The sequence below is a fragment of the Papio anubis genome, chromosome 7, assembly GCF_008728515.1.
Source record: "Papio anubis isolate 15944 chromosome 7, Panubis1.0, whole genome shotgun sequence".
Classification (NCBI taxonomy): Eukaryota; Metazoa; Chordata; class Mammalia; order Primates; family Cercopithecidae; genus Papio; species Papio anubis.
In genome coordinates this window covers 132,739,302-132,766,836 of record NC_044982.1, presented here as the reverse complement: position 1 = coordinate 132,766,836, position 27,535 = coordinate 132,739,302, and the positions used below count along the sequence as shown (strand labels likewise).

The 27,535-nt window shown below is 39.3% G+C and overlaps 2 protein-coding genes across 16 annotated transcripts in view; one reads left to right on the top strand and one right to left on the bottom strand.

The window, feature by feature from the left end:
- Positions 1-2,081: 2,081 nt before the first annotated feature.
- LOC116275822 (cell cycle progression protein 1) overlaps positions 2,082-27,535 on the bottom strand; it is a 90,006-nt gene continuing 64,552 nt past the window's right edge. For 8 of the 12 annotated variants that reach the window (XM_031668634.1, XM_031668638.1, XM_031668635.1 and 5 more), the window contains one exon: positions 2,082-2,742. In XM_031668634.1, coding sequence (XP_031524494.1) covers positions 2,510-2,742 — 233 coding nt within the window. In that variant the 3' untranslated portion in view covers positions 2,082-2,509. Of the gene's footprint in view, positions 2,743-3,237; positions 3,261-3,630; positions 4,080-27,535 lie in introns of those variants that run through there. The other 4 variants (XR_004185151.1, XM_031668644.1, XM_031668645.1 and 1 more) reach the window with 4 other exon arrangements.
- Positions 3,963-27,535, top strand: part of LOC116275823 (GPI mannosyltransferase 3) — a 38,178-nt gene continuing 14,605 nt past the window's right edge. Inside the window, exons 1-8 of one of the 4 annotated variants that reach the window (XM_031668648.1) lie at positions 3,963-4,143; positions 5,067-5,202; positions 6,063-6,180; positions 12,124-12,228; positions 14,325-14,455; positions 16,572-16,712; positions 25,766-25,817; positions 27,067-27,278. In XM_031668648.1, the coding sequence (XP_031524508.1) occupies positions 4,008-4,143; positions 5,067-5,202; positions 6,063-6,180; positions 12,124-12,228; positions 14,325-14,455; positions 16,572-16,712; positions 25,766-25,817; positions 27,067-27,278 (1,031 nt within the window). In that variant the 5' untranslated portion in view covers positions 3,963-4,007. The remainder of the gene's footprint in view (positions 4,144-5,066; positions 5,203-6,062; positions 6,181-12,123; positions 12,229-14,324; positions 14,456-16,571; positions 16,713-25,765; positions 25,818-27,066; positions 27,279-27,535) is intronic. The other 3 variants (XM_031668649.1, XM_031668650.1, XM_031668651.1) reach the window with 3 other exon arrangements.

Below are 27,535 nucleotides of genomic sequence, written 5' to 3'. Positions count from 1 at the left end.
AGGAACTTAAACAAATTTACAAGAAAAAACCAAACAACCCCATCAAAAAGTGGTGAAGGATATGAATAGACACTTCTTAAAAGAAGATATTTACGCAGCCAACAAACATATGAAAAAATGCTCATCATCACTTGTCATTAGAAAAACGTAAATCAAAACTACAATGTGATACTATCTCATGCCAATTAGAATGGTGCTCATTAAAAAGTCAGGAAACAACAGATCCTGGCAACGCTGTGGAGAAACAGGAACGCTTTTATACTGTTGGTGGGAGTGTAAATTAATTCAACCATTATGGAAGACAGTGTGGCGATTCCTCAAGGATCTAGAACCAGAAATGCCATTTGACCCAGCAATCCCATTACTGGGTATATACCCAAAGGATTATAAATCATTCTACTATAGACACATCCTCGGCCGGGCACAGTGACTAACACCTGTAATCCCAGCACTTTGGGAGGCTGAGGGGGGTGGATCACGAGGTCAGGAGATCGAGACCATCCTGGCTAACATGGTGAAACCCCGTCTCTACTAAAAATACAAAAAAAAAAAAAAAGTTAGCCAAGCATGGTGGCAGGTGCCTGTAGTCCCAGCTACTCGGAAGGCTGAGGCAGGAGAATGGTGTGAACCCGGGAGGCGGGCCTTGCAGTGAGCCGAGACTGTGCCACTGCACTCTAGCCTGGGCAACAGAGCAAGACTCCATCTAAAAAAAAAAAAGACACATGCACACATATGTTTATTGCAGCACTGTTCAAAATAGCAAAGACTTGGAACCAACCCAAATGTACATCAGTGATAGACTGGATAAAGAAAATATGAGACATATATACCACGGAATACTATGCAGTCATAAAAAATTAGTTCGGCTGGGTGTAGTGGCTCATGCCTGTAATTCCAGCACTTTAGAAGGCCAAGGCGGGCAGATCACGAGGTCAAGAGATTGAAACCATCCTGGCCAAAATGGCGAAACCCTGTCTCTACTAAAAATACAAAAATTAGCTGGGCGTGGTGGTGCACTCCCATAGTCCCAGCTACTCAGGAGGCTGAGGCAGTAGAATTGCTTGAACTTCGGAGGTGGAGGTTGCAGTGAGCCAAGATCGCACCATTGCACTCCAGCCTGGGCGACAGAGCCAGACTCCATCTCCAAAAAAAAAAAAGAAAAAAAAAAATGAGTTGATGTGCTTTGTAGGGACATGGATGAAGCTGAAAGCCATCATTCTCAGCAAACTAACACAGGAACAGAAAACCAAACACCACATGTTCTCACTCATAAGTGGAAGTTGAACAACAAGAACACATGGACACAGGGAGGGGAACATCACACATCAGGGCCTGTCTGGGGGTGGGGGACAAGAGGAGGGAGAACATTAGAACAAATACCTAATGCATGTGGGGCTTAAAACCTAGATGACGGGTTGACAGGTGCAGCAAACCACCATGGCACATGTATATCTACATAACAAACCTGTACGTTCAGCACATGTATCCCAGAACTTAAATTAAAAAAAAAAAAAAAGAAAATACAAACTTAAGATTAGGTTAAAAAGTAATACCAATTCTTAGCAACTTCAAAAAACTTTTTAACTATATGAATAACAGCTTCATAACAAACTATTCCCTTAACACCATTATTAATGCAAATTTGCTTAGTGGATTAAACAAACATCTGTGTCACACCTGCCATCCTCTCAAACAGCATCTACCTTCTCTAAAACCCCAATTTGATCTAAGCCATCCCAATTCTCAACTACTCCTCCACACCGCCTGAGATGAAAAACGGCTGGGATTGAATGACTGCCGAAATATATTAAACCAATCTAATTGCAGGGTAACTGCAGGGCTTTCTGTCTGAGGTAGTTTAACTTGGTTCACATATCTACAAATACTATTGTAAACACCCTCCCCAATTATTTTATACACACTGAAGCTGGCACCCCATGATATTACATATGCTAAATTCCTAGAAAAACAAACCTCAAGTAGAAAATATTTCTAAAACATTCACTTTTGTTTAAAAGGAAATTACTTTTCTGTCCTGGTAAAAAGACATAAAATGACAAAAATACAGTAAACATTAAGTGTTAGGTTAAAAAATCATTATCCATGATTTATTTTTAAATACATCTATGTTTTTGCTAAAGTTAAAATAATTACAATGGAACTTTAAGCAATTATTACGGTTCAACTTCATGAAGTATTTGTTTTCTTTTTGTTGAGATGGAGTCTCGCTCAGTCGCCCAGGCTGGAGTGCAGCAGCGTGATCTCAACTCAGCGCCACCTCTGTCTCCCAGGTTCAAGTGATTCTCCTGCCTCAGCCTCCCGAGTAGCTGGGATTACAGGTGCAGACTACCAAGCCCGGCTGATTTTTGTATTTTTAGTAGAGACAGGGTTTCACCATGTTGGTCAGGCAGGTCTCGAACTCCTGACCTCATGATCCACCCGCCTCGGCCTCCCAAAGTGCTGGGATTACAGGAGTGAGCCACCGCGCCTGGCCTAACTCAATGTAGTATTAACTTTTCTTCTCTTCTGATTCTTGTACCAACTGCACCTTTAATTCTTTCTGATCTTTGGCATACTGTTCAAATACTGGTTGAAAAACATATACTCCTCCAGCAATTCCAAGGATAGTGGTAAAAAGCAGGTGTGAAAGTGTCAATCTCCTAAACATTGTTGCAACAAATACAGCACAAGGAAAAGGTGGTTTTGGAAGCCACACTCCAGGTCCAGGAAATCTCTTCAAATCTGTGTACAAAAATGGAAAGCAAAGCCATCACTTAGCACAATGTCCTTTTAAAAGATTTTACGTCACTACTTTGCACTGGAGTGAACAATATTTTTATGTTACTAATTGAAACAAGAATATAAATACATAAAGAGTACAGGAAATGAATTAGGGAAGGGTATAAGACAAAGCTAAAACCTCTTCTATTACATAATGTTCTCAATGGTTTTAAATGCATATATATATATATTTATTTATTTATTTATTTATTTATTTATTTATTTATTTATTTTTATTTTTTGAGACGGAGTCTCCCTCTGTCGCCCAGGCTGTAGTACAGTGGCGCGATGTCGGCTCACTGCAAGCTCTGCCTCCCGGGTTCACGCCATTCTTCTGCCTCAGCCTCCCGAGTACCTGGGACTACAGGCGCCCGCCACCACACCCAGCTAATTTTTTGTATTTTTAGTAGAGACAGGGTTTCATCGTGTTAGCCAGGATGGTCTCAATCTCCTGACCTCGTGATCCATTCGCCTTGGCCTCCCAAAGTGCTGGGAATACAGGCGAAAGCCACCGCGCCCGGCCTGGTTTTACTTTTAACTAGAGGACAAAAAACAAAAAGAAACTAACAACAACAAAAAAAACAAAAACACAGGAACCACTGAGCACGTTTCCACATCTATACAAGAAGCTAAATCATCCCTATCCTGTCCACCTCGTTCAACGGGCATTTTTTCTGAGAGCAACGAACTTAAAATGTTACACCAACACTGACGTTTACGATTATCATTACTTTTTTTTTCTTTTTCAGTCAGGATAGCCTCGATCTCCTGACCCCGTGATCCGCCCGCCTCGGCCTCCCAAAGTCCTGGGATTACAGGCGTGAGCCACGGCGCCCGGCCTATCATTACCATTTTTAATAACCACTCAGGCACCCCCGACTGTTCTGCGCCCGCTCCACGTCGCTAAACTCGCTACCGCCTGCTCCCCTCCAGAGATGAGACCGGGCTCCTTCTGGCAGTTTTCGGACCCCCAAGCACAGAGACCGCCAAGCCAAAGGCGAGTAGTAATACCTCGGTTCGGAAACAGCGAAAGAAAACCGCACGCGAGGCACCTCTTGGGGTGGTAGAGACAAAGTTGCCAATTCCCAGTTACTTCCGGGCTTGCGAGCGACGGCTGCTCGCAAAAGCCAAACTTAGTGGATGGACGAGCAGCACGCTCCTGCAGCTTTCTTCCGCCTCAGGAAGGTGGCGGCTGGGGATGAGGAGGCCTTCTAAGCAAGTGCGGAATGGAGCGGGGACGCGAAGATGCCAGCCTCACTTTGCGTGGTCTCCAGAACCGCTCCCACGAGAAGATAAAGCTGCGAAAGAGAAAGTCTACCCTGTACTTCAGCACCCAGGAAAAGAACGCCAGGCGCCGCGGGGGTGAGTGAGGGGGTGCTGTCTGGAGAGCTCCTGCCCCATCTGAAAGGAGCCCCCGTATATTTCACTACCAGCCGGTTGCCCGTTGAGCTCTGTGTTGCCAGATCTTAACGAGTTTTGAAATGCTGGAAACACAGATTTTAATATAAATTCTGATTTCTAAATGTTGGCAACTAAATTCAAATTTTAAAAGAATATTCTGTATTTGGCCGACAGACTGTCCATTGTGGTCAAGAGCAGGACTTTGGAGACAGCAGACAGATCCGGGTTTGAATCCTGATAAGTAATTTACAGCTTTATTTGGACGAGGCAGTTTAATTTCTGGGCCTCAATTTGCTTGTCTGTAAAATGGGGCTAATAATACCTATCCCATAGTACTGTGTGGAGGATTAAGTGAGATGCATGTAAAGAAATTAACACAGCGCCTGGCATATATAATAGTAAGCATCAATATATTTTAAAATGTACAGAGGACCATTTTATATTGCACATATACAAAGGGTTGCTTCCCAAATTAGTAATTTATTAGCTGTTTTTTATTAGATACACACGTAGTATGACCTAATTAATTAGCCTAAGGCCTTAGTTAACCCACTCTTTAATATTTTAATTAATATTTTAATATTTAATATTATATTATTTAATATTTAATATTTTAAATATTTATATTATTTTAATATTTTAATATTATCTTTATACAATAAGTTACAAGAAAAGTTGGCTAAGCTAAAAGAGGGACAGTCACCCAGTGATGAGGCTGTGGTCCTTGTATAACCTTCCCTAGGTTGGCTTTGAGAATGGTGTGGAGGGGCCAGAGGTCGCTACTGTGCCTTACAAGGGGCCAACCAGAGCAGCAGATTTTAGGTTCTGCAAGTGGAACTGCCTAACTTTTGTGCCACTACTACCTGTTTTGTTCTGTTTTTCAGATCTTCTTGGAGAGAATATTCATCTGGTCTTGTTCACCATAGCTTTACGAATATTAAACTGTTTTTTAGTGCAAACAAGCTTTGTTCCAGATGAATACTGGCAGTCTCTTGAAGTTGCACATCACATGGTTTTCAAATATCCTTTGTGGTTTCTTGTGTATTCATCTTGGAAATTGTGTTCATTTTCTTTTAGAGTAGTCCCCCCTGCTCTCTTGTCTTCAGGAGATAGTTTCCAAGATCCCTAGTGGATGCCTGAAACTGTAGACAGTACCAAACTCTGTATATATTGTTTTTATGTATGTAAAAAAAATACACACACTTATAAAGTTTATATAAATTAGGTACAGTAAGAGATTAACAGTATTAAAATATAATAAGTTTAACACAATACTATAATAAAAGTTATGTGAACATGGTCTCTCTCTCAAAATATCTTCATATTTTCTGACAGTGGTTGACTGTGGGCAACTGAAACCATGGAAAGTGAAACCACAGATAAGGGGGGACTACTATACATATTTTCAGTTTTCTGTATTTTCCCCAAATAATTTTAACTCATCAAAGTACACCATTACTTTATACTAATCTTTCTCCTGTATCTTTCCTTTATGTTAATATACTTGACACAGCCATTAGCATACATTCCCATAGTTCTTAGCACTTGGAGGATACCGAGAAAGTAAAAAACACATTACTGCCTTGAAGAAGTTAAGAGTTTAGTTGGCCAGTTGAATTTGTAATGCAAATATCCAGTATAAAATGCTGTTTTAAGACTGCCACAAAATAAAATATTGGTTTATAAATGGAAATGAAAATAGATTTGCCAAGTGAAGTTGGGTGCACCTGTAGAGGTCCTCCTGCCTCTACAGGTGCACCCAACTTGAGCCTAAGTTTGAGACCAGCCTGGGCAAGACAGTGAGACCCCATCTTAAAAAAAAAAAAAAAAAAGGAAATAGGTTTCAATATTATTTGACATTTACTCCTTAATGTTACTAATTATGGTTATTTGACTTGGGAATGGACAGAGAGATTGAGGAGTTACACTTATCCCTTAATCTTTGCAAGCATTTACAAGATTCTTCATCTTTTAGGGAAAGATAGTGTTCAGTTGCTGGTAAGTTCAAATAAAAGTAACCAAAATACTTATTAAAAGTAGATCTATTCTACCTTTTTCAAAGCTTAATGTGTATTAACTAAATGCCGTTGGGGCCATGGAATTTGTTTTTAAAAGGCTACTGTTGCTAAAGTCCAGCCATATCTGGGAAGCCCATGATACTACAGACATACTGTGATGTGTAACTCTTTAGTTTGCGCTGAAATACAAAACTGAGCATGAAAATGTCCTGATGTGAGGAATCCTGTTATGATGTGCAGATTTTCAAAATGACTATATTATGTATTATTCGGACATTAGAAGTATACTTCTTTCTTTTTCTGATGGGGGATGGAGTTTCGTTCTTGTTACCCAGGCTGGAGTGCAATGGCGTGATCTTGGCTCACTGCAACCTCCACCTCCCGGGTTCAGGTGAGTCTCCTGCCTCAGCCTCCCGAGTAGCTGGGATAATAGGTGTGTGCCACCACACCCGGCTAATTTTGTATTTTTAGTAGAGACGGGGTTTCTCTGTGTTGGTCAGGCTGGTCTCGAACTCCCGACCTGAGGTGATCTGCCCGTGTGTTGGCTCATGCCTGTAATCCCAGCACTTTGGGAGGCCAACGTGGGCAGATCACCTGAGGTTGGGAGTTGGAGACCAGCCTGACCAACACCCAGAAACCCCTTCTCTACTAAAAATACACAATTAACTGGGCGTGGTGGCACGCATGCCTGTAATCCCAGCTACTCCAGAGGCTGAGGCAGGAGAATGGCTTGAACCTGGGAGGCAGAGGTTGTGGTGAGCTGAGATTGCACCATTGCACTCCAGCCTGGGCAACAAAAGCGAAACTCCATCCCCACCCCACCCGCCCAAAAAAAGTATCACTGGAGAGCAGCGTTGTATTTTGTGTTTTTTACCTTGTAAGTGGAAGACCATGTTATATGATTTTATGAAGTCTGTATACATACAAACCCACTCAGGATTTAGTGTTGAAATTAAAACTTTAAAAAATTTAATTTGAGAAAAATTTAGTGATATGCATAATCATTGTGCTATATAATAACTAGGATCAACAGTAAGTAGGATTGTAATTCCTAGGTTATTAATTGCTGGGGTCAGTTGCCAGGAGAGGGTACAAGGGCAGGACTAATGGTGCAAAAGTTTCTCTAGCCTCACTCCCATGATCTTTTAAGCTATCATCAGATGAGACTCAGAGTTTGGGGTCTCCCCGATTTCTGTCAGTGGGGGTTAATGGCTCAGCATTCCAAAGGCAGTCCAAATCCTGAGGTGTTTTGTGTAGCTTAGAAAGACACAGGTTCTGGGGTATTTGTTTTAAGGTAGGGTTGTACTCTCCCAGTTGCAATACTTGCTTCCCCATTATTGAGAAATTAGGGAAATTGAACCACTGAAACTGATGCTTCAAATGGGAAGATGATAGGGAAGGAGAATTCAGAGTGGTAGCAGAGTTTCTTCCATTAACACAGGTAGAATTTAGGAGCTGCGGCCTGACTTTTCTCCTCTTACAGTTATCTGCTAGTTTATAGATTATGCAAGGTATCCATAAAGTCTGGAATCACAAGAAAATATACATAATCTCATCAATGACATTTTATGTCCCAGGAAGTAGGTCAGATTACGAATGAAGAAGTCTTCAAGATAGAAAAATTCCCTGCTCCTCCAAGACCTATCCACTGCACTCCATCTGTAGCTGACCCACCAGGTCATTTTGTGGTGTAAAGGAAGCCTCCCCTGTCCCGCTCCAGCCCCCCTAAAAGGAACTCATTGTCATATCTAGAACTTGACCATGCAAAGAGATTCGTTAGGATATGATCAGTCATTATTATTTTAAGCAAATTATATACATAATTTTGAAGCTGGAAGAGGTCAGAGAAGTAAAGTAAATAGACCAAGGTCACAGCGTGTTAAAAGCAGAACTAGAGCTAAATCCTAGGTCTATTACTCACAGCCCAGTACTCTTCCCAGATAGCTCCTCTACAAACTGCATAAGGCTTATGCACAGCTGGGCATGGTGGCTCACACTTGTAATCTCAGCACTTTGGGAGGCTGAGGTGGGAGGATTGCTTGAGGCCAGGCGTTTGAGACCAGCCTGGGCAACATAGCAAAACTCTGTTTCTACAAAAAAAATTTTTTAAAGGAGACATGGCTTAGAGCTGCACTGTCCACCATGGTAGCCAGTAGTTTTATGTGGCTGTTGAAGACTTCAAATGTGGCTAGTCCAATTTGAGAAGTGCTAGAAATGTAAAATATGTACTGAATGTCAAAGGCCTAGTACAAAAAATAATAATATTTTTATAATTTTTTAATTGATGAAATGTTCAAATGATAATGCCTTAGATACACTGGGTTAGACAAGATGAAATTAATTTTACCTGTTTTGGGTTTTGGGGTCATTTCTGTTTTTGCTTTTTAATTTGCCAGCTATAGAATTTAAAATTACACATGTGGCTCATGTTATATGTCTTTTGGCCTGTGATGGCTTAGAACATGTGAAAGGAAAGAGGAAGAGGAGGGGAAACCTGAATGGGGAACCACAGTAAGGTTCGTTGGTTTTTGGGTTTTTTGAGATGGAGTCTCACACTGTCGCCCAGGCTGGAGTGCAGTGGCACGATCTTGGCTCACTGTAACCGCCACCTCCTGGCTTCAAGTGATTCTCCTGCCTCAGCCTCCCGAGTAGCTGGGATTACAGGTGCCTGCCACCACACCTGGTTAATTTTTGTATTTTTAGTAGAGGTGGGGTTTCACTGTGGCCAGGCTGGACTCAAATGATCCACCTGCCTCTGCCTTCCAAAGTGTTGGAATTACAGGCATGAGCCATCAAGCTTGGCCAACAGTAAGGTCTTTGAATAGTCAGAAGACAACACAAGGGTATTTGGCTCCTGTAGCTTAGGGGAGGAGTCAGGAGCTTCAAGAACAGAAGTATGGAATGAGGAGCTGCCAACATAGGCCTAGTGTTCAAGTTACGCCTGGCATGTTTCTTCTCTTTACCTCACTCCACTGCTTTATTTTACTCTTTAGCAGGTCCTTACTGTAACATGGAAAATTATGGTATCAAAATCTGGAGAGACTGCTAATGACTGGAAGTTCAGAACTCCGCTTATTTTTATGCTAAAGTCTACTTTGTTTTAAATTCAAGATTTCTACTTCTACTTAACCACCCTAGAAAAACTTCTCTTTATTCAGGGTAAAAGTCTCTAGCTCTTAACCTCATAATCATAGATAGTATCCTGTAGATACTTTGTAATTTATTAATATTCATCTTAAAATGTGGATCTCCAAACTGACACAATACTGAAGGCAGAGTAACTAGTTCAGAATATGGTGGGTTCATTAACTTACATTTCTCAGAGCACAGGAATTCTTTTAGCTGTTTAATAGCTACCTCACACTGTTGGCTCATATTAAGTTTGTAGCCAAATTGACTTTTCATATGAACTGCTTTCAGGGGGCCTGGGAAGTAAGGATGAAGCTTATAGCTCCCTATGCAGAGTAAAAAGAAGGTATGTACATGAGTGCCTTTTCCTGTATTTTACAGGGCACAGTTTATGTGGAACTAAGTACCGTGTACCTTTAACTTTCCAATTTTAGCATTTATTTACACACTGTGGACAAAAAGAACATAAAGCTAAAGTGCTAAAAGCCACTGACAACTCAAAGTAAAGCAGCTCCTATAATGTGGAGTTAATGAAGTTTGATTCAACAAAAATATGAATTAACAGCCGGCACAGTGGATCACACCTGTAATTCCAGCACTTTGGGAGAGTGAGGTGGGTGGATCACCTGAGGTCAGGAGTTCGAGACTAGCTGGCCAACATGGTGAAACCCCATCTCTACTAAAAATACAAAAATTATCCAGGCGTGGTGGCGGGCACGTGTAATCCCAGCTACTTGGGAGGCTGAGGCAAGAGAATCACTTGAACTCGGGAGGTAGAGGTTGCCATAAGCCAAGATTGCACCATTGCACTCCAGCCTGGGTGACAGAGTGAGACTCTGTCTCACACACACACACACAAACACACACATACACACAAATACAAATTCACATACAAATTTTTAGAAACACATCTTTTGAACAAACCAAGATTAAATTGTGCTCTACCATCGTGTTATTTTGTTAGTGTTAACTATGACACCTTTTTTTTTTGGAACTCTGAGAGATGCTAGTGCATAGCATTAGCATTTCTAACTTTAGTTGTAATACATTTATTCTTTATTTCAATTTTACACTTAAATTTACTCTTTAATGTCATCTGAATACCATGTTCATATAATTGCAGAATATTTGTGCTTTTTTAAAAGGTAATTTGTTGGTTGGGTGCAATGGCTCATGCCTGTAATCCTAGCACTTTGGGAGGCTGAGGCGGGCAGATCACGAGGTCAGGAGACCAGCCTGTGCAACGTGGTGAAACCTTGTCTCTATTAAAATACAAAAAATTAGCTGGGCGTGTGCCTATAGTCCCAGCTACTCTGGAGGCAGAGGCAGGAGGAGGTGGGAGGTGGAGCTTGCAGTGAATGGAGATCACACCACTGCATTCCACCCTGGGCGACAGAAAAAAATGTAATTTGTTATTCTCTATATTGCAGGATAGAGAAGCCGTGTAACTTAGTAATTAAAGTCAGGCCCACCTGGGTTTATAATGCTGGATTTCATACTAACTAGCTGTGCAGCCTTGTGAAAATTACTTAACCTCTCTGTGCCTCAGTTTCCTCATCTATAAAACAATCCTTTACTCAGAAGATTGTTAGGACTAAATGAGTTGGTACATATAAAGTACTTAGCATGATACATAGTACACAGTGCTGCAAATACTTGAATTTTTAAAAACCTGTTGTTGCTAATGAATATAAATATATTTTTAAAATAGAAACTTAACACAGTGAAATGATTGGCTATTAATATTTACATTAAAATTAGGGCCAGGCACAGTGGCTCATGCTTGTAATCCCAACACTTTGGGAGGCCAAGGTGGGAGTATCACTTGAGGCAAGATTAGCTGAGTGTGGCAGTGCATGTCTGAAGTCCTAGCTGCTCAGTAGACTGAGGCAGGAAAATTGCTTCACCCCAGGATTCAAGGCTGCAGCCTGGGTGACAGAGTGAGACCCTGTCAATCAATCAATCAATGTAATAAAAAATAATTTAAAAATATATGTATAATATATATGTGTGTATATATGTGTATATACACACAGAATGAGACTGGTAAATATTTTATATTTTATATTTTATATTTATATATAATATATAGTTATATTTATAATATATTTTATATTTATATATAATATGTTTGTCTATATATGTCATATATACACATACAGAGAATGAGACTGGTAAATATTTTATATTTTATATTTATATATAATATATAGTAATATTTATAATATATTTTATATTTATATATAATATGTTTGTCTATATATGTGTATATATGTCATATATACACACATACAGAGAATGAGACTGGTAAATATTTTATATTTTATATTTATATACAATATAGTTATATTTATAATATATTTTATATTTATATATAATATACGTGTGTGTATATATGTCATATATACACACACATGTCATATATACACACACATACAGAGAATGAGATGTAAATATTTTATATTTATATATAATATATAGTTATATTTATAATATATTTTATATTTATATATAATATATGTGTGTCTATATATGTGTATATATGTCATATATACACACACATACAGAGAATGAGACTGGTAAAACTTAAAACTACATTGATTATTTTAATGAGAATATAATTTTTACAGAAAAAGGGATGTAGTTTTGCAAAAGAATAGAAAAATATATTGTCTATTTTTGTACTAATAATGGCTTCCCATAGATAGTTGGATCAGCTTGTTGACTTTTATCATAATTCAGTGTGAACCAACAGATGTTTTTAACATCCTGTTCTTCTTTTTAACTGATGAAGATTTGGATTCCTAGACTTGCCCAAGCACTTCTGTCTGCTGTAGCAGACGTGAGACTTTACTCATTAATGAAGCAACTAGAAAATCAGGAAGTGGCAAGATGGGTGGTAAGTCCTAAATACTTTAGAAGCTGTATGCCAGTTATTTCATTCCTATAGGTATAAAGCACATGGAAACACTGATTCCCAGAACAATTTTAGAAGGTAATTCATACAACTTTATAGAGGTACGTCCATAATTAAGAACAGTAACATGCAAGTGGGGCACCTGCCATAGCTTTCCTTCTGATTAAGCCCTGGACAGGGATGCCCTCAAACCCTTTTAGAGTCTAAACCCTGGGAGACAGCCTTTGGAAGCCCCTTCACTCCTCAAAACTATCCTTGCCTCTCTTTCCATAGAATTGAGTAAGGATAGTTCTAAATTACCAACTACTTCACAAAGCATCTTAACTATGTACAACCCTTGTTCTGTTCCTCTAGCCAGCCTCTGTCTGAGGTGCAGCCCAAGAAATCTTTTTGCACTGAAACTCTTTCACTTCCGAATGAGATGTTGGAAGTATTAGGTTGGTGCAAAAGTAATTGTGGTTTGTGCCACAACAATATTAGGTTGGTGCAATTACTGGACTCATGTAAGGAAGAGAGTATGGTATAGAAGACTATCTTTTGTCATTTAACTTATTTCAAGGTGGAGAGATAGATTCCTGACATCTCCCACTCAGATCTTGAATGGATTTTTCCCATTTAAACAATATCCTGATGAGGGATTGGATTCTGTAGTACTGTTGTTAATTCACTTGGCTCTTTGTAAAGTTAATAAGCTTATATGAACCTGTTTGAAAGTCTTACTACCTTTTTTTATATTGTTTCTATTGGAAAATACATTCTAAATTCCAAGTAACCAATTTAGCAACATATCTCTGAAATATAATTTACTAATAAATTAGAAAGGGAACATTTCTGCAGGTATTCTATTCTTTTGCATTAAAAAGAAAGATTGGTTTAGCAACTAAGTCCTTGCTAATTGATTCAGCGATATGGTTAGCCTCATTATTTTGTGCTTATATTTTATGTGCATTGCTGAAAACTCAACATAAAATGGTAGGCAAAAGTCATGATGGCTTTGAAGTCCTTCCCCCAAAGATACAGCACTAGGGCCGGGCGTGGTGGCTGACGCCTATAATCCCAGCACTTTGGGAGGCCGAGGTGGGCAGATCACAAGGTCAGGAGTTCGAGACCAGCCTGGCCAACATAGTGAAACCCCGTCTCTACTAAAAATACAAAAATTACCCAGGGGTGGTGGTGGACACCTGTAATCCCAGCTGCTCGGGAGGCTGAGGCAGAATTGCTTGAACCCGGGAGGCAGAGGTTGCAGTGAGCCGATATCATGCCACTGCACTCTAGCCTGGGTGACAGAGCAAGATTCCGTCGTGGGAAAAAAAAAAGAAAGAGAAAGATAAAGCACTAGGTTCTTCTAGTTTAGGAAAAACTTTTACTTTCATGAAAATTAGGAACATTTTTTAAAGGCTATGTTTGACCAGATGGGAAGCTAGTGCCACATGCTTAACAATTGCCTCAATAAGTTTCTTTTAACACATTTGTTTTGTAGACTTAATGGTGCTCTGTGTGCATGTTCTTCCAAAAACTGATTCATTAATTTAGTCAATTTCCAAATTAAAATTTAATAATGTCTCCAGATTTTTTTTCCCTGTTTCCTGTTTTGTCTTAATTTTTCATCAGCATTTCAAAACAGGGAAACATTCCAAACAAGTGCAACATTCCAAACAAGGTCAATTTAAAAAGTCACAATACTTGTGTCAGCACTATAAGACAGTTTGAGAAATATTGATTGGAAGAATCTAGTTATGAATTTCAATCTTCTTAAACTCTACCAGAAAAGAATCTGTTTTTTATGTGTTTCATTAATGGAAAGTGGGATTGATTTTAAATCAAATGGAGTGCCATAAAAATGCACCTGAAAGTATAAACTTCTTAACATGAACAAATACAGATCTGCTATTATTTTAAACCTGTGTTTGATACAGGTTTCTAAAAACAATGTTTGGGCATGCCTACTTACTTTTAATATCATCTACCTTTTGATGTCCTTTTCACAATATTTAGACTTGCTTGCTATTTAGAAGATAATATGTACTAAGGTTTTCCATTTCCAACTTCATACATGTTTGCTCTATACTTTTTCTTAGTTTTTTTGCCAGTTGTGCTCCTGGTTCACATGGTATTGCTGTACCAGAACACTTACAAACACCATGGAAACTGTTCTCACTATAATTGCTCTTTTCTACTATCCTTTGGAAGGTTCAAAGTCTATGAACAGGTAAGAAAAATTATTGTTAATAATTATGTACAAAACTCTACTTTTGAAAAATCTTAAATATCAACATATTGTAATGTCTAGTAGACCCCCTAATTTTCATGAGTCATGAGAACCACAATAATATGTTCAGTTGATACATTATAGCAGAGAACAGATAATACTCAAACGGAATAATTAAGGAGAGTTTAACAATAGGAATATTTGCGAAGGTGTAGACAATATTTAGGAAAGCCAATAAGGAAACACCATCGTACCGCCAGCCTAGTTATAGCAGGAAGTCTGTAGTATCTCTAGGCCCCAAAGAGCAAGGAGAAGAAATGGTTACTGGAATTTGTAAAGAGCTATAATTATAAGAGAGGGCCCCAGCAGGGGACAGGCACAACCAGTCTTTAGCAATAATGAGGACACAGCCAGGGGAATAAATAATCCTGACCCAACTCTTCTGCCTCTCAGCCAAAAACAGTCAGAAACCAGAAAGCAAGGTAGCCACTGATGCTGTCCATTCAGGTCAGCTTTCCTGCATGCAGACTAGATAAAGGCTGGAGGAGAAAAGATTTGGAAGGGCAAATAGGAAATACTTGGACTTTATTTGGCTTCCTTTAAACTGGGGAAACAAATACCAAGCAATGGGAACATGAGTGAAGGCACATAACTGTCAGTGGGCTTCATTTACAGTTACAGTATATTCAGGGCAGATTATCCAGAGTAGTTGTAGAGTGTGGTAGGATGCATGTAAGAGGAGAAGAATAAGAGATGAGGCTGGAATGGGACTTTGAATTTGGATTTTATTCTGTAGGTAATAGAGAGCCATTTGAGGCGTTTGAGCAGCATGACATAATCAAATCTGATTTTGAAAAACTTTTGTAGTAACAGTATTTAGGATATACTGAAAGGAAAAAAGACAGAATTTGAGATCTAGTTAAAATTCTAGTATCCATTCTTCCTACACAAAAGGAATAGGAAGTTAAAGGTTAGGAGGATCAAATCAAATAAGATCATTTTGTCTTAGACTCTCTTAACTACAAGAAAAAGCATTCACTCAAGTTATGTATATGATGAGGACTTTATTATAAGACTAAAAGGGAAAATGGGCATCTCAAGCCTTGTGGCCAGGACTGGAAGAAAACTGTAGAATATCTCAGCCACACAAATGAATTGAAATGTTATGCAGAATCCAAGGCAGTTTTGGGGAATGGGCTGTTTTGTTGTGCCTTTATATACCAAATAGCCTATGAATCCTGCCTTAGTCTTCCATCATTTAGGGACTTAGCTAGTCTCTGTCCACTTCTATTCTTGCTAGCAATTACCCAAATTTCTCTGTATCTCATATTCAATTTGAGAGAATCTAATTAGGTCCATTAAATATCATTGTCTCTATCTGGAGATAACTTTATTTCACACTGGCCAGCCTTAGATTGGCTACTTGGGCCCAGGTGCCGTTCCCTAATTGTTAGGAAGTGCAAGGGTCATGTGATACAAAAGGACTGCTATATAAGCATTTTTCCTTGTATAAGTACGACAGATACTATTCTAGACCTGACAATAAAATGACATTTTGCACACTCCTTTAAGAAATGCAAGTATTGGCTGGGCACGGTGGCTCACGCCTGTAATCTCCACACTTTGGGAGGCCAAGACAGGTGGATCACTTGAGGTCAGGAGTTTGAGACCAGCCTGGCCAACATGGTAAAACCCCATCTCTACTAAAAATACAAAAAATTAGCCGGGCACGGGGATTAGCCTGTAATCCCAGCACTTTAGGATACTGAGGCGGGTGGATCACCTGAGGTCAGGAGTTGGAGGCCAGCCTGGCCAACATGGTGAAACCCCGTCTCTACTAAAAATACAAAAAATTAGCCAGGCATGGTGGCGCACACCTGTAATCCCAGCTACTTGGGGTGATGAGGCAGGAGAATCGCTTGCACCCAGGAGGCAGAAGTTGCAGTGAGCCACTGCACTCCAGCCTGGGTGACAGAGTAAGACTCTGTCTCAAAAAAAGAAAAAAAAAGTTCATATAGCTATTCATACCAAAAGGAAAATGTCAAATCACAGTGTAAATAATAGATAACTTCAAGTTAATTTCCCACTTGTCTTATCACACATTTTCCTCTTACAGTGTCAAGTACTCATCCTTGGTGGCACTTGCCTTCATAATTCGTCCCACAGCTGTTATTCCCTGGACACCTTTGCTCTTCAGACATTTCTGTCAAGAACCAAGAAAGCTTGATCTTATTCTACATCATTTTTTACCTGTAGGGTAAGTGTGGCAATAATCCATCCATTAATTTTAGTAGCCTATAAATCACAGATTATGAACAAGATTTTACATCTTTCAGTTAATTATTTTATCTTCTAATGTCAATGAGCACTCTTAGTCCAAGGAAATAGAATATTGCAAAACTTATATATTATATTCTTATATTTATGATCCTGATTATAACTATTTTAATTTGCTTAACTGAGTGCTTTTGTAATTACTTCTAACTTAGCGCTTTCTGATGCTTTATTTACTAAATATTTCTCAAATATATTTTAGAGATACTTGATTCTTTTACATTTGTATAAGGCTTTATAATTCATAATGTGTTTTCACATATTACCTCATAATTTTCATAATACTTCTATCTAGGCAATATATGTTTTTATTTGGTAGTAGAGAAAACAGGAGGCTGGGAGAAATTAAAAATGTGTTAGTCAAAGTCATTGGCCTGGTTGCTATACTGATATTGAAACCCAGGTCTTCTAACTATACTGTGAGCTCCTAGGATCAGACACATCCCAAGTATCTAGTAGACTACCCCAAATAATTATTTATTGAAGGGATGACTGCATTCTGACTCTTACAACAGTGATCTTTTTAATATACAATCATGCACTGCATAACAACATTTTGGTTAGCACTGGACTGCATTTATGACAGTGGTCCCATAAGATTAAATTACCGTATTTTACTATACTTTAGTTTCTCTGTTTGGCTATATATATTTTATATTTATTTATTTATTTGAGACCGAGTCTCGCTCTGTCACCCAGGCTGGAGTGCAATGGCGCAATCTCACTTCAACCGCCTCCCAGGTTCAAGTGATTCTCCTGCCTCAGCCTCCCAAACAGCTGGGATTACAGGCGCCTGCCACCACGCCCAGCTAATTTTTTTATTTTTAGTAGAGTTGGGGTTTCACCATGTTGGCCAGCTACTCTCAAACTCCTGACCTCAGGTGATCCTCCCACCTTGGCCTCCCAAAGTGCTGGAAATACAGGCATGGGCCACCATGCCCAACCTGTTTAGCTATAGTTAAGATACATAGATACATAGCATTATGTTACGATTGCTTACAATATTCAGTATAGTACCATGCTGTATAGGTTTGCAGCCTAGGAGCCATAGGCTATACCATATAGCCTAGATGTCTGTAAGCTGTACCATCTAGGCTTGTGTAAGTGCACTCTATGATGTTTGCACAATGATGAAATTGCCTAATGATGCAGTTCTCACAATATATCCCCATTGTTAAGTAATGCATGACTGTACTAGTGTTCACTAGTCACAAGTATTTTTCGGGTAGCAATCTGAAAGGACTAAATTGTCTTGCGTCTCAGTTGCCACTGTTGTCGTTTCTCAGGTGTATTAATAATATTGCATTAAATGTATTCATTCATTCAGGAAGTATTTAATCCTACTATGTGCCAGGCAGTGTTCCAGATGTAGGAGATGCATCAGTTTAACCAAAAAAAGTACCTGCCTTCATGAAGTTTACATTCTAGTAGGGAGAGACAGACAGCTAAAAAGATAAGAATAAATATATATTTGTCAAGTGATGGCAATACAGGGAAAAATAATTGTGGCATAAGGAGGATGGAATGCCAGTGCTTGGGGTGACAGGGGAGCTGTTATTTTTAAACAGGGTGGTTGGGAAAGACCACCATGTAAGGTGACACTGGAGCCAAAACTTAAAGGAGTTGAGAGAGTGAACCATGTAGTTACTTGATGAGAGAATATTCCAGGTAAAGGGACCAGCCAAGTACTAAGTATGCTGGGCATGTTCAGGGACCAGCAAGGAGACGGATGTGGCTAAAAGAGAGTGAGCTTGGGAGAATGGAATAATGAGGTCAGAGAGATAGCAGGGGCTCAGTTCATTCCGGATTTGACACTGAGGGAGATAGAAAGCCTTGTTAATCTCATCAGCAGCATGATAATAACTTACTCATTTAATAAGCATTTAACCTACTTTGTATCCAGCATTTGATAATTCAGAGGTGAGTAAGATACAGTGTCTGCTCTCAAAGTCAAAGTCTGTGGGGGAAAAAGATAAAACAATACAGATGCTCCTTGACTCGGGATTACATCCTGATAAACTCATTGCAGGTTGAAAATATAAGTCAGGCAAGGCACAGTGGCTCACACCTGTAATCCCAGTGCCTTGGGAGGCCAGGAGTTCAAGAACAGCCTGAGCAACATAATGAGACCCCGTCTCAACAAAAAAAATTTAAAAATTGGCCAAGTATAGGTGGCAGTAGGCACGCCTGTGGTCCTAGCTACTTGGGAGGCTGAGGCAGGAGGATCCCTTCAACCCAGGAGTTCAAGGTTGCAGTGAGCTATGATCATTCCACTCCACTCCAGCCTGGGAAAAACAGTGATAACCTGTCTCTAAACAAAATAAATAAAAAAGAAAATATTCTACATTAAAAATGCACTTAACACATCTAACGTACTGAATATCACAGCTTAGCCTATCATAAACATGCTCAGAACATTTACCTTAGCCTACAGTTGGGCAAAATCATCTAACACAAACCCTATTTCATAATAAAATATTTGAATATCTCATGTAATTCATTGAATACTATACTGAAAGTGAAAAACAGAATGGCTGTGTGCGTACCATTTTAAAGTTGAAAAATCGTAGGTTGAATCATCATCAGTTAGGGATTATAATTCTTACCCAGTGATTTAAAGGGGTCTAGTGGTTGGATACGGTGGCTCACGCCTGTAATCCCAGCACTTTGGGAGACTGAAGCAGGCACATCACCTGAGGTCAGGAGTTCAAGACCAGCCTGGCCAATATGACGAAACCCCGTCTCTACTAAAAATGCAAAAAAATTAGCTGGGCATTGTGGGGTGTGCCTGTAATCCCAGCTACTTGGGAGGCTGAGGCAGGAGAACGCTTGAACCCCAGAGGTAGAGGTTGCAATGAGCCGAGAACGCACCACTGCACTCCAGCCTGTGCAACAGAGCGAGGCTCCATCTCAAAATAGAAATAAAAATTAAAAATGAAGTATTCTAAGTTAGACATAACAAAATTCTGCAGAAGAACAGAAAGTAATCTAATTCTGCTTGCAGAGGGAATATTAGTAGAAGCCTTATAAAGTGGGTGGTGTTTCAAGTAACATCAGGGTGAATATGAATTTGGCATGCATGGAGAATGAGCTCGCTTAAAGCTGAAAAAGCCTAAAGGAACCTTTTCACATAGATCAGATGCTTGCTTTGTTTATTTTGTAGCAAAATATAGAAGAGAACAAATGAGATAATGCACGTGAAAATATTCTGAAGTTTTGCAGTATAGAACAAATGTCAATCACAGTCCTAATTAGTCTTATATTCAAGTCCTTTGATGCATAGAGTTGGCTTCAGACTTGAATGATATAACAACCTTTTACATATTTAGCACTCTTTAAAAATAGTCAGTTGCATCTCCAAACAGTAATAGTGTCTCTAAATATAGAGAAAAATATTGAATTCGTCTTAGGAAAAATTATAATATATGTGGACCAATTTTTGTTTACTTTTTACATGGCCTTGAGAATTTGGGATATCATTTTGTCATTTTGTAAAATCCAAAATACTTCAATTGCCTTCCAGCTGCCACACTATCTCACCAATAATTGACAAGACAGGAATGACTATAGGTCTTACAGCCATTCCCAAAATGAAGAAGACAATATTATAAACAACTTTTTGCTAATAAACTTGACAAATGAACACATTTCTAGAAAAATGCAGCTTACCAAAACTGACAGGAGAAGTAGAAAATCTGAACAGTACTATATGAATTAAAGAAATTTAATTTGTAGTTAAGATCTTCAAAGAAAGATGCATCAGGTTCAAATGGCTTCATTGGCAAATTATTCCATACATTTAAGAAAGAAGAAACATCAGTTCACATGAACTATTCCACAGAACGGAAAAAGAAAAACATTTCCCAGTTCTTCTCATGACAATAGCATATTCTCGATACCAAAATCTAACGAGGACATTACAAGAAAGGTCAATTATAAACCAGTATTTCTCATGACTGTGAATGCAAAAATCCTGAAGAAATATTAGTAAACTGAATCCATACAATATTTAAAAGAATACATGACATCCAAGATTGGGTTTGTTCCAAGAATATAATATTTGATATTTGAAAATCAGTCAGTATGATTCATGACATCAAGAGAATAAAGGAGAAAAATAATACGGCTTTCTTAATAGACACACAGAAAGCATATGATGAAACTAAAGGCCTAGTCATGATTGTCAGGGAGGGGGAAGACAACCCTTAGAAAACAAACTGTGGAAAGCGACTGATTCATACGACAGTTTGTATAAAAACTTTACAGAAAAATCGTGCTTAGTGTGAACATATTAAAACCCTTTCCCTTGAGATTGGGAAAGATACAACGATAGTTATTATCACCACTCCTGTTCAACAGTATCCATCCTACCTAGTGCAATAGGACAAGAAAAGCGAGTTAATGGTAGAAGGGAGGAAATAAAACTCTGTGACTTTGTATCATGATTGTATATGTAGAAAATTCAAAAGAATCTAAAGATAAACTATTAGATAAGTAAACAAATGAAGCATGCTCACTAGATACAGGGTCCATATACAAATATTAATTGCACTTGAATATTAAACCAGTGGGTAAAAGTTTGAAGAATAGTTACACAGTTCTAAAGTATCTTCCACAAGAGACCTATTAATTACAAATGATAATTTTATAGCAGAGAAACTTGGGAGACATACCTTAACTAGGTGACTGAAGTTAACATTGCTAGTAATAGGACAAATCAGTATTGTGAGATGCTTGATCGGAGGCACTGAGAAAACCATCCCTTCACTTTGGTGGTGTTAACTGCCAAAATGCATAACCTGAATCTAATCCTGAGAAAACATCAGATAAACCCAAATTGAGGTACATTACGACCACGCCTGGCCTGTAATAAGTCTTAATATCTAGTAGTGTAGGCCAGGGAGCCACCACACCCGCCCTGTAATAAGTCTTAACATCTAGTAGTGTAGGCCAGGCGCAGTGGCTTACGCCTGTAATCCTAGCACTTTGAGAGGCCAAGGTGGGCGGATCACCTGAGGTCAGGAGTTCGAGACCAGCCTGGCCAACATGGCAAAACCCCATCTCTACTAAAAATACAAAAACTAGCTGGGCATGGTGGCGGGTGCCTATAGTCCCAGCTACTCGGGAGGCTGAGACAGGAGAATCGCTTGAACCCAAGAGGCGGAGGCTCCAGTGAGCCAAGATCGTGCCACTGCACTCCAGCCTGGGCGACAGAGTGAGACTCTGTCTCAGAAAAAAAAAAGGACTTATTACAAAGCTATCGTAGTTAAGACAACTTAGAATTAGAATTAGTGCAAGGTAAAACAAATAGATCAGTGGTACAGAATATGGTCCAGCAGCATACAAACATATGTAGTCACTTTATGAGGAAAGTGATACTGTAGTACAGTAAGGAAGGGATAGTCTTCTTTTTTCTTTTCTGATTTGTTTTTGTTTTGTTTTGTTTTTTTGTTTTTGAGACAGAGTCTTACTCTGTCGCTCAGGCTGGAGTGCAGTGGCGCAATCTTGGCTCACTGCAACCTCCGCTACCTGGGTTCAAGCGATTCTCCTGCCTTATCCTCCTGAGTAGCTGGGATTACAGGCACCTGCCATCACACCTGGCTAATTTTTGTATTTTTTTTTTAGTAGACACGGGGTTTCACCATGTTGGCAAGGCTGGTCTTGAACTCCAACCTTGTGATCCACTCGCCTCAGCCTCCCAAAGTGCTGGGATTACAGGCATGAGCCACTGAGCCTGGCCTGGATAGTCTTTTCAATAAATACATAGTTGGCTATCCATATGGAAAAAAAAAAATCTTGACTCCTACCATCCCAGCATAAGCAAAAATGAAAAACAAAAAAGCAAAAACTCCGAGGGAATTATAGATCTTGATGTAAAGGTAAAACAGTGGTGGTTGTGCAAGATATGACAGAATATCCTCATGATCTTGAGGCAGGCAAAACTTTCCTAAATAGACAATAAGTACTAACTATAAATAAAAAGATAGATACATTTGAATATATTAAAATTAAAGACTTTTGTTCATCAGATTCACCTTTTTTTTTTTTGAGACGGAGTTTCGCTCTGTCGCCCAGGCTGGAGTGCAGTGGCCGGATCTCAGCTCACTACAAGCTCCGCCTCCCGGGTTCACGCCATTCTCCTGCCTCAGCCTCCCGAGTAGCTGGGACTACAGGCGCCCGCCACCTTGCCCGGCTAGTTTTTTTGTACTTTTTAGTAGAGACAGGGTTTCACCATATTAACCAGGATGGTCTCGATCTCCTGACCTCGTGATCCGCCCGTCTCGGCCTCCCAAAGTGCTGGGATTACAGGCTTGAGCCACCGCGCCCGGCCCAGATTCACCATTAAGAGTGAAAAAGCATGGCCGGCGTGGTGGCTCACACCTGTAATCCCAACACTAGGAGGCCAAGGCGGGTGGATCATGAGGTCAGGAGATCGAGACCATCCTAGCTAATATGGTGAGACCCTGTCTCTACTAAAAATACAAAAAATTAGCCGGATGTGGTGGCAGACACCTGTAATCCCAGCTACTCAGGACGCTAAGGCAGGGGAATTGCTTGAACCTGGGAGGCGGAGCCTGCAGTGAGCTGAGATCATGCCACTGTGCCACTGCACTCCAGCCTTGGCAACACAGTGAGACTCTGTCTCAAAAAAAAAAAAAAAAAAGAGTGAAAAAGCAAGCTACAGATCAGAAGAAGATGCTGTAATACATGTAACCAACTAAACCCTTACATCCAGATTATATATAAAACTTGTAAAAATCTATAAGAAAAAGATAACTCATAGAAAAATGATTGAAAAGATTTCATCAGGTACTTCAAAAAATATTAAAATGGTCAATAAGTATAAAGAGACTCATCTCATTTGTTATTAGGAAATACAAAGTAAAACCACCATGAAATACTACTATACTATACATCCACCCAAATGGCTAGTATGATGTGGAACTTATATATTCCTGTGGGAATGCAAACTACTAACTACTTTGGAAAACTTTTAAGTATTTACAAAAGCTAAATAAATACATAGTTGCACTTATAACTTAGGACAGGGGTCCTCAGTCCCAAGGCTGTGGACTGGCACCAGTCCATGACCTCTTAGGAACTGGACTGCACAGCAGGAGGTGAGCAAGCAAGCATTACTGCCTGAGCTCCACCTCCTGTCACATTCTTATAGAAGTGTAAACCCTATTGTGAACTGCACATGCAAGGGATCTAGATTGTGCTCCGTATGAGCATCTAATGTCCAGTGATCTCAGGTGGAACAGTTTCATCCAGAAACCATGCCCCACTCCCACCCCCACAACCTGTTCATGGAAAAACTATCTTTCAAGAAACCAGACCCTGGTGCCAAAAAGGTTAGGGACCACTACCTTAGGGCCCACCAATTCCAGTCCTAAGTATATGTCTAACAGAAATGCACATATATGGATACCAAAAGATGTGTAAAAGAATGTTCATTGCAGCACTATTCACAATAGCTGAAAATGGAAGCACAGTGTCCATCAACAGCAGGAATACATACAGTGTGGTATACATAGTTACAATACACAGCATTGTAAATGAATGAACTACAGCATGCAAAAAAACTTGGTTCAATCTCACAAGCATAATGACTAAAGGAATTTGGACATGAGTACATATGGTATGATTCTATTCTTATAAAATTCAAAAAAAGATAAAACTCATCTGTTCTGTCAGAAATTAGGATAGTGGTTATCTTTGGGAAGCGGAAGGGTTACCTTTGGGTTACTTTTGAGGAGGGGGTAGGGACTGACTGATTGGAGGGATAAGGGGGTGCTGCTAATACTCTTTATTCCGCTCTGTATGGCAGTTACACAGTTGTGTTCATATAGTGATGATTCATAGAGCTTTATCCTCATAGCGTATTTTTCTGTATATGTGTTTGTAGTAGGCAGTCACTGAGATGGCCTCCAATGATCTCATCCTTCTGCTGTTTATGTATAATCCCCTCCCCTTGAACATGGGCTAGATTTGTTGACTCAATTCTAATGCGTAGAATACAGCAGAAGGGACTGGATATCATTTACAAGACTGGGTTATGAAAAGATATGGTGGCCGGGCACAGTGGCTTACATCTGTAATCCCAGCATTTTGGGAGGCCAAGGTGGAAGTGTTGCTTGAGCCTCAGAGTTTGAGACCAGTTGGGTAATATAGTGAGACCCCATCTCTACAGCAAATCCAAAAATTATCCAGTCATGGCGGCACACACCTATAGTCCTAGTTACTTGGGAGGCTGAGGTGGGAGGATCACTTGAGCCCGGGAGGTCAAGGCTGCAGTGAGCCATAATCACACACTACTGCACTCCAGCCTGGGTGACAGAGCAAGACCCTGTCTCTAAAAAAAAGAAAATAATAAATAAATAAAAAAGACTATGGTTTCCATCTTGGGTGCCTGTCTCACTCACTCTTGGCTGACTTACCCTGGGTTAAGCCAATTATTATGTCATGAAGCAGCCTTAAGGAGATGGCCATATATTGAGGAACTTAGCCCCATCAGCAACCATGTGAGCAAGTCTGGAAGCTGATCTATCCACCCACAATTGAACCTTCACATGAAACTGTAGCCCCTGCTAAGAGCTTGACTACAATTCATGAGAGACCTCGAGCCAGAGGCACACAGCTAAGCAACACCTAGGTTCTTGATCCCCAGGAACTATGAAATGGTAAATATTCATAGTTTAAGTTAACAAGTTTTGGGGTAATTTGTTACACTGCAGTAGTCTTTCAATAATCTTTATATTAATATATTTTTACGATATTAATTAATTATATAACCTTATTTACTGATCTTTATCAACAGATACCTTTCAAAATGTGTAAATCCATATTCAGTTGGTGAAACTGTAAAGCATTTTTATGGTGGCTTTTGATGCAAGGCACATACAAAGCCATATGCTAATAGTGGATTTTCAGCAAGCTGCAAATGTGAATCACTATTCTATTTTTGTTTTTCAGCTTTGCTACTTTGAGTTTGTCTCTGATGATTGATCGTATTTTTTTTGGCCAAGTAAGTAAAAGTATATTAAGCTAACAGCTATTTTTATTTTTAATCCATTAATACTTTAGAACAGAGGCAAACAATTTTTTTAAATGATATGGGATACACTACAAAAGACTTCTAGGCATATCCTAATAAGCCTTTGGTTCAATTTGTTGTGCTTTCTACATAAAAGAATTAGTATTCCTAGTTAATATTCAGGAGAGTACATTTTAAGGCAGGGAATTATTAAGTGAGCACTGAATGTTACCTGTTGTTGCTGTTTGTCATTATTGTCAGCTTTGTGCTGTAATTCAAATTGTAATGTTTTCAAAGCTTTATCTTAACAGGTAATGTGATATTGTAAAGTACCACACACAGTCCGAAAAATTTGTCTAGTATCCTCCTTATCTCTAACTAGATATAAAACTTGGATGGTACTGGAGGCCATTATTCTAAGTGAAATAACTCAGGAATGGAAAACCAAATATCATATGTTCTTACTTACAAGTGGGAGCTAAGCTATGAGGATGCAGAGACATAAGAATGATAGAATGGACTCTGGGGACGCGGGGTGGGGAAGGGTGGGAGAGGGGTGAAAAATAGAGAGTACATATTGGGTACAGTGTACATTGCTTCGGTGATGAGTGGACCAAAATCCTAGAAATCACCTCTGAAGAACTTATTCATGTAACCAGAAGCCATCTGTGCCCCAAAAACTATTGAAATAAAAAAAAAACTTAGATTGCTAAAATGTAAGTTTGAACCTCACTTTGAATCTCAAAAACCTAGTTTTACAAATTAACAAAGAACACATTAATACTTAAAGAAGAAAAAATAACAAGAAGGATTCCATATAGTCATTAGTCAAAATTATGAGGTCGGGCACGGTGGCTCACGCCTGTAATTGCAGCACTTTGGGAGGCCAAGGCGGGCAGATGGCAAGGTCAGGAGATCAAGACCATACTGGCTAACACAGTGAAACCCCTTCTCTACTAAAAATACAAAAAATTACCCAGGCGTGGTGGCGGGTGCCTGTAATCCCAGCTACTCGGGAGGCTGAGGCAGCAGAATGGTGTGAACCTGGCAGGCAGAGCTTGCAGTGAGCCGAGATCGTGCCACTGCACGAAAAAAAAAAAAAACAAATTATTAATTTAAACTATTTTCTGGTTTTAAGACTTGCCCTGATTTAATGTCAAAATTGTGTCAGTTCCCTAATGCCAAACATTACTACTTGGCACTAACACATTTCTATTTATTTTTCCTTCAACTGTGCCAGTGGACTCTGGTTCAATTTAATTTTTTGAAATTTAACGTGCTGCAGAACTTGGGAACATTTTATGGTTCTCATCCATGGCACTGGTACTTCAGTCAAGGATTTCCAGTTATCTTGGGTACTCACTTACCCTTCTTTATTCATGGCTGCTATCTAGCACCAAAGAGACACCGGATACTTTTGGTGACTGTGCTATGGACACTGCTTGTTTATAGGTAAGATTTTATTTGTTCAAAAGGCTAAAATGTTTTATGTTACCAATAAATCAAATCAAATTCTTCAAAAAGTAAACTTTATTTTTTGGAGGTGCCATTAACTTTTGTTAGTGGGAATTATCTTAGAAGATACAAGTAGTAGTAATTATGGAGGCACTAGAGTGAATACTTTAGATATGTAGTTTGCTTAATAAGGATTACACTCAATTTTTAAGAACTTGGACTAATTTTTTTTGTTTTTTAAAAAAACGGCACAG